This window comes from Phoenix dactylifera, unplaced genomic scaffold, assembly GCF_009389715.1.
Source record: "Phoenix dactylifera cultivar Barhee BC4 unplaced genomic scaffold, palm_55x_up_171113_PBpolish2nd_filt_p 000007F, whole genome shotgun sequence".
In the NCBI taxonomy this organism is placed as follows: domain Eukaryota; kingdom Viridiplantae; phylum Streptophyta; class Magnoliopsida; order Arecales; family Arecaceae; genus Phoenix; species Phoenix dactylifera.
In genome coordinates this window covers 136950-149166 of record NW_024067666.1, presented here as the reverse complement: position 1 = coordinate 149166, position 12217 = coordinate 136950, and the positions used below count along the sequence as shown (strand labels likewise).

General features: G+C 46.6%; 1 protein-coding gene across 1 annotated transcript; it reads right to left on the bottom strand.

The window, feature by feature from the left end:
* Positions 1-2835: 2835 nt before the first annotated feature.
* Positions 2836-4344, bottom strand: LOC103705417. Its single transcript, XM_008789123.4, has 2 exons — positions 3891-4344; positions 2836-3565 (listed from the first exon to the last, which is right to left on the bottom strand). The coding sequence occupies exons 1-2, from the start codon at positions 4086-4088 to the stop codon at positions 3065-3067; spliced, it is 699 nt and encodes a 232-aa protein (XP_008787345.3). The 5' UTR covers positions 4089-4344; the 3' UTR covers positions 2836-3064.
* Positions 4345-12217: the final 7873 nt, after the last annotated feature.

The following is a 12217-nucleotide window of genomic DNA, read 5'->3' as shown; positions in this document are numbered from 1 at the left end:
ACTGTTGAGATGAAGATATTGCCAACAATTCTAATAGATAATAAGAACACTCTTATATATCTTTTCGTAGAGGTGGAAACAATGCTATACATCCCTATCTATATAAGAAAAATGACATGCTTCCACTAAAATGCCCCTCAAATTTTGAGAACTCCCTAGGTTAGAAGTAGGTTAACTCTAGTATAAGTCCAACTTACCTAGACTATGTGCAAATTACTTTTAGGCCTAAAATTATTTCCAAATCCAATCCATTGTTCAATAGGTTTTGCTAAGGTCTAAGTTTTTAATACTAGATATACAGTCTTGAATTAATTTTTCTTAGTCAACATTAGTGTCTGATTATGTTGGATTGAATTTTATATGGGATCCATGACTAACTAATTAAGACATGTCCTAACTTAAAATTTAATGCTAGACCTATAGGTCTGATTTTCAAGTATGGACTAAGTCTAAATCAAATTTGGATCGTGGTTTCTTATAATCTTGCCTAATCTTCTTCTCTCTTTTTTTTCTAAAAATTCTTCCATTTACATTGTTAAAACCTAATGCAAGTTAAATCAAAATGCACTTAGAAACTCACATACATATATGCTATTTTGCATATTGTTTCTCAAGAAAAATATTGTTACCCATGTAATAATGCATAAAAAGAGTACAAATATTTGGGAAGCTACTATCTTGTAAATTGCAATCAACTATCATTTTATGAAATGCAATATGGATGCCACCACCAAGGATGAATCTTGGACCTCTCCAAAGTGGAGAGGCATGTCGACAAGCTGATTAAGAGGTTTCCAAGTGTAACCAATTTATGTTTGTTAGTTTTTCCTTCATAAACATGCATTTGTTAATTCAAATGGCTAGTTCAACTAGTTAACACCCTTCTCCACTTGACAGTGGTTTAGGATTTGAATGTTAGTGGTGACATCCCTCTTGTATATATAATAACCAATAAAGGATAAGGCAACAGGCTATTTATCTTAAAATTTAAATGTCATAATATCTGTGATCAGAGTGGAGACACTTTATTACTCCAGTATAAGCCAAATATTTACCATATATGATGCACAAGCAAAAGCCTTGAATCTTATATAGGGGCAAGACTCTAAGCCTTTCTATGTTAGTTACGGGTTCCACTTCTTTAATAATAGCAAAGTCTGAATTTTTTTAGCTCTTGTTTGATCTTGAAGGTCTAGTACAAACATCCAATGTCGTCTCAATCAATAATCCGAAACTGAATAAAACAAGTAAACATATATATGGTTTATACAAATTCATTTATGATTGGTTGTTAAACTTCACAAGTTTAATTCGATGAAATGTAAGAACGTTTCCTAACCGTATGTAGTAATCACTTTATCTCAGAAACAAAAATCAGTTTTTTTCTCTAATGTAAGTATCCCCTACTCTCATGTACCTTTTGATTATTCAAAATTTATTATGTGTTCAATATAACAACATGTTTAATGCAAAAATAATTGCTATAATATATACATCTAGGCAATGGGACTTTAGAAAAAAGTAGATAGATTTCAATTTTATGTATCAAAATTCTCAGATATGATAATCCATTGAAACATGCATCCTCTTCTCAAGATCAATAATCCCCTATACATTTCCCCTCCTATTTTACGAAACTATCCAAGCCTAATATGTGACTCTAATCTAGCTGCACATGCATACTCAATTTTGATTAGGTCAGATAGTACATTGCATTACTTTAATTTATAGTTAAATAAATGTAGGGTTTTAGGTGGTGATATAGTGTCTGAAAGATATTTACTATATAACATGAATAGATCATTAGAGATTTTATAAACATATTCTTCATCTTATTATAAAATTTAGTAAATATTTATAAAAAATAAGCACCACACACTTGTTAATTTGGAATTCCCTATATCAGTCACTTTTTTGACATCTAACGTTTTTCTCCATTTGAAGGGGACATTCGACATCCTAAGTTATTGGCAGATATATTCAATTAAAACATTCCATACTCCATCTTAATGTTAGTCAATCAACTGAATAACTGAGAAATTAGAGGTTGAGAGCACTATTCCCTTAGAGTGATCGAAGATGAAAATATCTTTTTGCAAGAAGATAGGAGTATAATAGGATTTGCAAACCATTTAAAACAAGAATGTTTATCACTGTCTACTGACCACTTCCAAAATTCTCCTTTGCTTAGGACATACATATAGGACGGTAACCAAATAGTCTAAATATTGGTTGAAACTAGAAAGAGCAGCTAATGTGATATATAGAGTCAGTCATGGCTTAATGCTAATATATTTAGATATCTAATCTTTTTAAAGCACTACAAAATTTGTTATCCTTCTATAATGGCTATGCTTTCAAAACTACTAAATTCTCAAAAATATTCTTGAATTTTGCTTTGGCTGGCTGACTTTTCAACTTGCTATGGTGTTAATGCCTTATCAAAAAATTTTAATAAATTTGACTATTCACTCATAAATGTTCGCACTTGATTCAAGAAATGGTCATGAATTACAAATTAACGACGGCAATTATTTTTGTAGTTACGATGTTGCCACTTACAGCTATTTATTGTTCTTCCTTCTCCAATACCTGCTTATAAATAAAAAGCATCTAAATATATATATATATATATATATATATATATATATATATATATATATATATATATATATATATATATATATATATGAATATTCATAGCTTCTTTAGTTTTTTCAAACTCTACAATTACTTAAATCCTTTCTTAGCTTTTCGCTTTAGCTGATGAAAGCATCCCTCTTTCCTATCATTCTTTTTTACCAACGCAAAAATACATTTTAAAAGCAACCTTGATAATTTAATTTACAAGATTATGTTTATTTATAGTCAACAATATAAATAAAATACAAATAAAATAGTATCAAATAACAAAACAACAATAGTTATCTCGTGCGAGCTAGCTTCTTTTCTCATTCACGAATAGGGAAAAAAAAAAGCTATTAACTCATTTTCATGTTTTTTTCTATATTCCTGAGTGACAATTCTATGTAGTTCTTGGATCTCAAGTTGGTCACTGAATGAACTAAAACTGGAATCTAGGCTTCTTCCTGCATATGGCGGAGACCGGCACGTGCGAGCGACACCCGGGGCACCGCGGGTCCTGATTGGCCACCAGCACGTAGAAGAGGCATCTGGGGCACCGCGCGGCCATCAAGGACCCACCGAAGGACGAATCAGAGCCGTCCACTCCCTCCTCGCCCGCACGCCGCTTGATCGATGAGGTCGTGGCCGCCGCCGACGACGACGAGGACGAAGGAGAAGCGCCCATTCTTCGCTGATGCGGCCTCCCTCTAGATTCGCGCTCCGCCCTCTCGAGGGCGGACCTGACCTTCTCGAGAGTGCACACGCTGCGGTACTCCGAGACGGCGGGAGCGACGAGGTTGAGGTCCAGGGCGGCGGAGTCCCCTGGCGGGGGGGGGACGCCGCCGGCTTCGTCCCCGTCGGTGGCTGGCGGGAGGTTGAGGTCCTGGAGCTCGCGGTTCGCCGGAGCCGACCCGGGCTTCGTCAGGTGTATCCGACCGGACTGTCGACACACGGATTTGAAAACTCGTTTAAGCCCAAAAGAGAACGATTCAATAAAAACATAACAATTAAAAAAAAAAAAAAACAGCTCTTGCATTTTTCGCATGCTAGAAACCAGAAAATTGATTTATATTTCGATGAAATTTCATAATTGTAATTAAAAAAATAAAAAAAAAAAGGACATAAGTATGAATAGGAAAGAGATGGCAGGAAACCGAACGAGTCATCATTAAAAGGGAAGTCTCGAGAACTGATAGATTAAACCAAATATCTTCAAAGAAATCGAAGAAAAATCGATTGAGGCGAAGAGAAAAGAGGGGGATTACAGGTGAATCGAGGCGTTTCTGTGAACCGGCAGGAGGGACCTGGAAATCGATCCCGACACCGACAGCACCGCCGCCACAACAACCAACGAAATCGCGGGTGACGAGATTCCCCTCCCTCTCCCCCTTCCCCTCCCCTTCCTCTTCCTTGTACCCACTAAGAATCCTCGCCAAAGATCTCACCTCCGTCGCCATTAACATTGATCCCAGTGATAGCTTTGAGACCCGAGAGATTAAAGAGAAGTTGGAGACTGGGAGAGGGAGAAAAGAGAGAGTAAATAAGAGAAGAGGAGCGTCGAGGTAGAGAGAGAGAGAGCAATTAATTTAAGGAAGGGGAAAGCCGGAGCAAAGATAACGTGGCCGCAGGCTTGAAAAGTATTCGTTAATAGTGTTATTAAATGAAATCCGTTGGGGTGTGGAAGCATTTAATGCTAGGGAGGAAGAAATTAATGCTGGGAGAAAGTACGAAAGACCTTTTGGAGACTGGCTCAGAAGAATGAGCGGCGGGCGAGTCTGGGTCATATCTACACGGTAACTGTAACAAGTGGAAAGTTCTAAAGTTCTTTGGATTCTGTTATTTCCAGTGGGATTTTGTGGTCCCAGCTTTTATTTTTTCCCCAACGTTACTGTCCTCGGCTGTCATCAAATCTGCCATGTAGATATTTTTTTAGCACAAATTTAAGAAACCTTTAGCGTACGCATGAAAACGTCAGGTCATTCTATTAACATTGGAGTTCACGAATTCTTCCATACAATTCCCAGTCTCCACGTAGACTTATGCTACCGATGCATAAAAAAAATAATATATAGTTTTTACAATATAATGTTCTACAGTATACAGCCTATGGCAAGGAAAAAAAAAAAAAAAAAGGAAAGAAAAAAAAACTAGAAGAGGAAAAATGTCTCACAGATGGATGAAGAGGGTCAGATGGCTTTACAAGAAAAAAGAGGTGGATACAAACGAACTACCTCACAGACGATGCATCATGCTTTTTTTTTTTTTTAAGTCGTGGAACAAACCGACTCCATTAGAGGGAGTTCCATCATATTTTGACTCTTTAGTTTGGTCTTTAAGATGGATGCGAAAGGATACATGGCAAAAAAGAAAGACCATTCTTTACGATCTCTTCTAGTGCACATACCGGAGGTTTTTTGTTCCTAGTTCGATTGCGATCTAATGATGAGGACATATTAGCCAAAAGTGTTTAAGTCTCATATTTAGATGGACATATGATTTTCAGTTCCCAAGTTTATGTTTTAATTGAGCATATAAATTTACATAACATGAGGCACACCATTAAATGAAGCCTAATCAAATTACAATTGTTTTTTTGGTAAAAGCTCAAGGCTGCATATAATATCAGATTACTGAATGTATCCAGTTCAATTAGACAACCATACAGACCCTAAACATAGATAGAAAGTTACAGCATAAGAACAATATGGTGTACATACACATAATGTCCTGAACATCTAAAACACTCCCAGCCTTAACACTTACAGCATCAGCACAGCAGAAAAACATAGCTAGAATTGTGTCGAGTAGGAAGACTTACGAGCATCAGCCATCAAAGTCTGGAATCAAATCACAATTGTTAAATGGCAAGTAAAATGAGGACTAGAAATTAATGTTTTTAATTGAATACAGCAGCAGAGGTTATTTCTTCATTAAGAAACTAACCACTAACATCTAAATTTTACACAGTTATTTAGAATGAAAACGCTGCAGTAGTATATCCCGTATGTATCCGGGATGAGCAAAAATTGGATTTGGTATTCCTACACGAAGGGTTGGTGGTATAAAATAAACTTCACCGTCCATTTTATCCATAGCAATTCATGAAGAATTTGGTGAGGGTATGGAATAGGGTAGCATTATTCTCACATTTAGATTTCCACAGAGGTGCGTGGAAGACACGTATAGTTGTCTCACTTTCCCGTGGGGCTTATGTCATTAAAATTTGACCATTAAATAGGCCCATCCTTTTGGCGTATGGGACCCACGAAGCTTCACTATTTCTTCTAACTCCAAAACTTGGCATTAATGGCTTCATGCCCGTCCCCTTCTCCTCGAGGCATTTGTGTGGTGGTGGGGCCACGAGGAGTTATGAGCAGGTGGGAAACTTTAAACATCTCCATTAATGACTAATATTGACTCGAGGTTTTGTTGGATTCTACATGGCTTATCCCATGGTTATCCGTTGGACTCCCATGATGGTCTTGTGAGAACAATAAATGCACACGCTTTGACATCGCCAATCACTCATTTGAGGCATGAACAGGCTTTGGAGAACGAAAAGAAGCAATTGCATCATTGGGAGATGCTTAAGTAACACGAAAATGCCGCGTAGAAAAAATTGCACGGCCAACCGTGCCAAGTTAGATTCTTCCCACATCCCCATCCCCATCCCTAACCCCACACACACACACACGCACAAAAAAAAAAATTTCTTTTTTTATTTTGTGGTAGATATAGATTTTGTGGACATGGGCAAATCGATCACCTGAGGAGACAAATCATGACACAAGAATTTAAACTATAAAAGACTCATGTTGGTAATGGAGTACTACAAAAATATCACACTACTTAGTGCACAGGACTCAAAAGAGAGATTTTCTTTTCCCCCGCCAGGTAGCCATTTGCCCACTTACTTATTAATATGAGTAAATTATGTGTATCAAATGAGAGTTCTTTCGTGCAATCACTAAATGTTTCTTTTTTCTTTTTTTTCTATAATATCAAGCTGCATATTGAGGTAACCGGCTTATGACATCAAGTCGACTATGGTTCACCAACCAGAGAATTGCTTCTGACTAGCCATACACAAATTTCTTGCAAATACCCTATCACAAAAGTTGGCCTAGATGTTGCTTCTCATTGAGAAAACATAGTGTTGCTGGAAATTGGACCCGGGGGCAATCTTCGGTCGAAGAGAGGGAGCGGATGTGAGTCCTCACGGCGGGGCGGCGGTCCGTCGGCGGGCGGCGTCCTCCGTCGAGGCCGGTCGGTGAGAAGGAGCAGCAGGTTCTCACTGCGGGGTGGCGATCCGTCGGCTGGCGGCGTCCTCTGTCTGGGTGCCTGCACACGAACCGGTGGCCGGGTTTTCCGGCGCCGGCCCTCCGACAGTCAAGTCAGTGAGGGGGGCAAATAGTATGGAGAAGGAAGATAAACAGTGATTTTTTGGGGGTACCAATGTTCCCCTTCCCTCTTGAGAGGCCAAGGCTCCCTTTTATATGCGGGGGTCGGTTTACCTGTGATGTAACAGGGAGAGGCCGTAGTATGGCTCGGCATGTTGTTCAGGTCGGTGCTCGGTCAGGCGAATCATTGCACTGATGTTGGCGGTATGGCCGAGATCAGAGACTTATCATAGTCGACTAGACCCTGCTGGGTCGATTTGCCGTGGAGAGCTGGGGATCCGTAGATGTCAGGAGCCACGCGCATTTATTATGGAGTAAGCCGGAGATCCGCATTAATGGTGGAGTAAGCCGGAGATCCGCATTAATGGTGGAGTAAGCCGGAGATCCGCATTAATGGTGGAGTAAGCCGGAGATCCGCATTTATTGTTGAGTGTGCCGGAAGATTACAGCGGCCATGCGCAATAAATGCCGGAGGGATGTTAGAGTACGGTCCTCGGACATCGGGGTTTCTCTTAGGTCGGAGGTCTCGGGGTCGGTCGTCTCGTGGCCGAGCGTTCCGAGGTCGGACGCTGACTTCTGCTGTCCGAGGTCGGAGGTTGTACGGCTTCTCTGGGGCATTTATGTCATTTGGGGGGAAACTTTATTCCCCCCAACACTACCCCCCGACTTCCGAGTTCGAGCGGCTTGTGGGGCTCGGACGTGGGAAGTAAAATCTGTCACTAAGGTTGGGGGGAAGGTCTCGCCCGCCCCCTTGTGCTTTCCGGAGTCTTCATGGTGAGATATGCGCCCTTTGGCGTCTCGAGGCTGCTTTATTCGGTGAGCTAATGATGGGGCTCGTATCATCATGCTTCTTGAATCGCCAAGATCATTTTACGGCGGATTAATGAGGGGGGACCTCGAGCTCGTCGAGGCGATGTCTCGATTCCGTAATCGACGCTTCTGGCTCATTAATGAGTGTGCCGTTACGGGGTTTGAAACGGACACGCGGCGCGACCCGAGGTCGGACGCTTTCGATTTCATGTTACTGGATCATAATTCCGAAGAAGTGGAGGCCTCATCGGGGCTCCACGTGTCCCAGATCTTATTAAACGAGGGGAGCGGGGGTTACGTCCGCTCGTTCCTCAAGACGATTTGATTCTGTGGACCCATGATGAGGCCCCGAGATCCGATGGGACAACGCTTCGATTTCGTATCCGATTTATTAAACCGGAGTGAATACGGTGCCTCGGCTTCCGAGGTCGACACGTGGCGCAACTCGGTCGGGGGGATGAGAACCGACCCCGTCGATCTGGGCCGTCAGGGGGGTCCATATAAACCCCACGAGTCTGCCCTAAAGGTCTTGCTTGGCTGCCTCTTATTTTCGTCGTCTTTCCCCCCTGCTTCCTCCCTCAGCTGAATCTTGCTGGTGGTGCCCGGAGCGATTTCCGGCAATGTCCAGTAGGTTTTCTTCCTGTTTTCACTAGGGTTTTCTCTTTTTTCCTCCTCGTCAACTTCCATTTTCTACTCTTAATTTTTGCTCCACTCTTCCGTGAGAATGGGTTCCAGTCCCGAAGAGGTCGGGTCGAGTCTGTCGGGAGAGGAGCTGGAATTAATCCGCTCCCGTTTCTTCTTCCAGCCCGGGTTTCGCCTTGAAACCGCAGGGCCGGAAGACAGGGTGACGCAGCCGCCCCCAGGTCGGATCGCGGTCTACCGCGAGACACTTTGGGCGGGCCTGCGTTTTCCTGCCCATGAGTTCATGAGCGACTTACTGGCCGCGTACCAGCTCGTCCCGGCGCAGTTGGCTCCGAACTCATGGAGGACCATAATCGGGTTTTTATCCCTGTGCCTCGGGCACGGGATCCCGATTTCGGTAGGCCTTTTTCGTCGGTGTTTTCTGTTAAAGAAAAACCCGGCGGACGTAGGGTGGTTGTACTTCGCCTTTCGGGGCGGTATGTCACACTTCCGGGGCGCCCCTTCCTCGATCCACGAGTGGAAGAGGAAGTTTTTCTTTCTGGCGTCTGTGGCGCCTTGGGGGTTTGAGCCGAGGTGGGGACACCCACGGCTGAAGGCCCTCAACAGACTCTCCGAGCCCACGGGGAGGGAGCTGAGGATCCTAGACTCTGTGCGAGCCCTCGGGAGGGGCAACGACCTGACCGAGCTCCTGCGGGAGGACGCCCTGGCGAGCGTGGGTCTGAGCTCGGCGCGCCCCGAGGGTAAGGGCGGCTACGTTATTTTCATTCTTTGTCTTTCGCTTTTACTGCCACTGGCCTGACACTTAACAAAATTTTTGATTTCAGATATTCCCCGTATGCCGACCAGTAACACGTCGCTTTTTTCCCGCCTGAGGAGGCGGGAGGCCGAGGCCGGGGGGGCTAATCCCCAGCCTCGGAGGAGGGCGAGGACAGACGGCGCTTCCTCGTCGGCCGGGACGAGTGGCCCCGAGGCGGGGGCCCCTGCGGCCGACCCGAGGCGGGAGCGGGTGGTCAGTGGTGCGGGCCCATCGGCCCCTCCTTGCCCTGCCCCCCTTGCCCGGCGGGGGGAATCGTCCGTGGCCCGGCCGCAGCAGCCAGGACCCGGGCCTGCCCGAGGCCCCGAGGCGAGCGGCTCCGGGACCTCGGGTTCGATCGTGCCGAGCTCTTCCCAAGCTTTCCGAGAAGAGTCGGTTGAGCCGGACTCTTCCATTCCTGAGGGGAGCTCGGCCTTTCAGGACGCCGAGGTCGCACGCTCCATGTTGCGGCGTGCAGTGCTTCCAGCGGACCGGGCCGTGTTCCGGGGGATTTCGCTGGAGGAGGTCACCGGCAGTGCTTACTGCAGCACGGCCCGGGTAAGTTCCCTTCTTAATTTTCCGGAGTTATTAGCGTGCATACGTGCCTTTCAACTCACAATACCCTCGCTTCTTCTTTTTTTTTTTTTTTTCAGCATATTCTCGAGCTCGACACCATGGCGTTCCTCGCCCACGGGTATCGGGAAGAAGTTCGGCAGCTCGGCCAGCAGCTGGAGCCGGCCAAGAAAAGAATCGCCGAGCTAGAAGCGGTGTCAGCCGCGGCCGAGGCTCGGTGGGCGGCCACCGAGGCCGAGCGCCTTGCCGTGGTGGGGGCGCTTGAGGAGGAGAAGGCGACTCACGCCATGACCAAGGCAACCATGCGCGGCACGGAGGCGCGCTTGGGGGAGGTCCAGGCCAGGGTCGCGGCCCTCGAGTATGAGGAGAGGGCCCTTCGCCTCCGACTCGAGCAACTTGAGGCCCGGGAGAGGAGGGCTCTCGAACGAGCCGAGCACGCCGTGGAGCTCTTCAAAGAGTCGCAAGAGTTCCGCGACATGTTGGAGGAGGAGACGGTCGACGGTTTCCTTCGAGGCTTCGAGAACTTCCGAGAGCAGGTGCGCCTGTACTGCCCTCAGTACGACTTCTCGACGGTCCGTCCGAGGGAGGACCGGGGCTGGGGGTCCGACGTGCGAGCTCTTCCCACCATCCTGACATCCGAGGCGGGAATATATGAGCAAGACCCCGCCGAGCCTTCGACGGGGGTAGCCGAGGTGCACGGTGTCATGGAGGTGGCTCTGGCGGCCGAGACGGACGCTGTCCCGGAGGTGGTGCCCGAAGCTCCTGCTCCCGACCCCGAGCCTGTTCCGGAGGAAGGTCTTGAGGTCATCAATGTGCCGGACGACCCCCCGGATGTGGCTCCCGCCGCTTAGGACTTAGCATATTTTTCTTTTCTTTTTCATTGTATCCGGGGTCGGCCCTTGAGCGGCCGACTTCCAATTTTGTAATTGGCCTTCCGGCCCTTTGTTAATGAAAAAGTATTTTTGCCATTCCGTGTTCATCTTTCCCTCTATTGTAGTGACCGAGGCCAGGGCCTTAGCGAACCGCCTCGATGGCCTAGCTTTGCATTTTAATTTCCGGGCTGCTTAACGAAGTTGCCCTTCTTCCCGGGCTACGTCTTAGCCTTCTCGGGTTCCAGTCATCCCGACGAAGAGGAGCTCCGAGTCTTGAGTTTTTTAGAAAATTTCTCTAAGTCCTATAGCTCGGATTTGGGAGTCGTGGAGGTCATTGCGTTTAGCCTTTAGAAAAGTCCCAAGGCGTCGAGGTCGGGCCTTAGCCCTTTAACTAAGACCGGACTAGGTCTGTGCGTGCCGCTAATCGGGGAGTTTAGTCGGGTCTCCGAACTTAACTCCAAACCCCTCAGAGGGAGCACGGGCCAATAGGCAGGTTATTACCGAAGGTTTTCGTAGTTATTGTTCTCGGACTCTGCCGAGGCTTCGGTGAGCAAGGCTGGGGTTTCCAGAGATTGCCTTGGTACCCGTGTTTGGCTGGCACATTCGTGGCCGGGACCACTTTTTCAGCCGGACGTAGGAGTTTACGTCGAAGAGCCGAGTTGGGCACTAATTTATGAAATCCTCTGTACCAGTTTCGGAGACTTGACGAACGGTGCATGCATAATGTAATTAGGAGGTCGATCCTAAGCCGACCCGTTAGAGAGGCCCGACTTTGGGGCGAGATAAGGCTCCAACATTAAGATTCCGCTCAGCAATATGTAAATAAAATTTGACAAGGAGGGCGTCCAGTTGAATGTACCTCTTTCATTCTCAGAGTTATGCTTCGCATGGTGGAGTAAGCTGCTTCCCTTCCTCGTCGACCTGCGGAGTCATTTTTGACTTTAAGGGGGCTCGGGCTTCTCACGGACCCGACAGCACCCGCCGAGGTTGAGAGGGCTTGGGGAGACTTTATTGATTTGCAGCTCTTTGCGAGGTCGGGGGAGTTTGAGACCCTGTGGTCGGACCTCGGGGCACCTCAACTTTGGTCGAGGGGTCTTGTGTCAGGTCGGCGGGTCTGCGGACGCTTTGCTGACTTGTGGTACCTCCCGAAGTCGAGGGAGTCTGATTCTCTACGGTCGACCCTCGGGGCATCCCGACCTTAGTCGAGGGGGCGCTACGGGGGGCCGCGAAGGTACTACCCCGTTGTTGGTGATGAGCGCCACGGGGGGCCGCGAAGGTACTACCCCGTCTTTCCGAAGTGTCGAGGGGTCTGGGTACGCACTGTCGACACTCGGGGCATCTCGACCTTAGTCGAGGGATCGCTCGCTTCGGGGATCGGGGATCGTCGACTGCTCCTGGGGGTCCACTTCGTGGCGCCCCAGGTGGAGCCACCCTTTCCACCCCTCACGGCGCCTTCCCGAGGTCGAGGGAGTCTGGTTCTCTACGGTCGACCCTCGGGGCAT

Excerpts from the sequence above, each read along its gene's own strand:
- LOC103705417 (XM_008789123.4), bottom strand. The coding sequence starts at position 4,088 with ATGTTAATGGCGACGGAGGTGAGATCTTTGGCGAGGATTCTTAGTGGG. Across the intron at positions 3,566-3,890 it reads AGAAACGCCTCGATTCACCT|TCCGGTCGGATACACCTGAC; the intron begins GTAATCCCCCTC and ends GTGTGTCGACAG.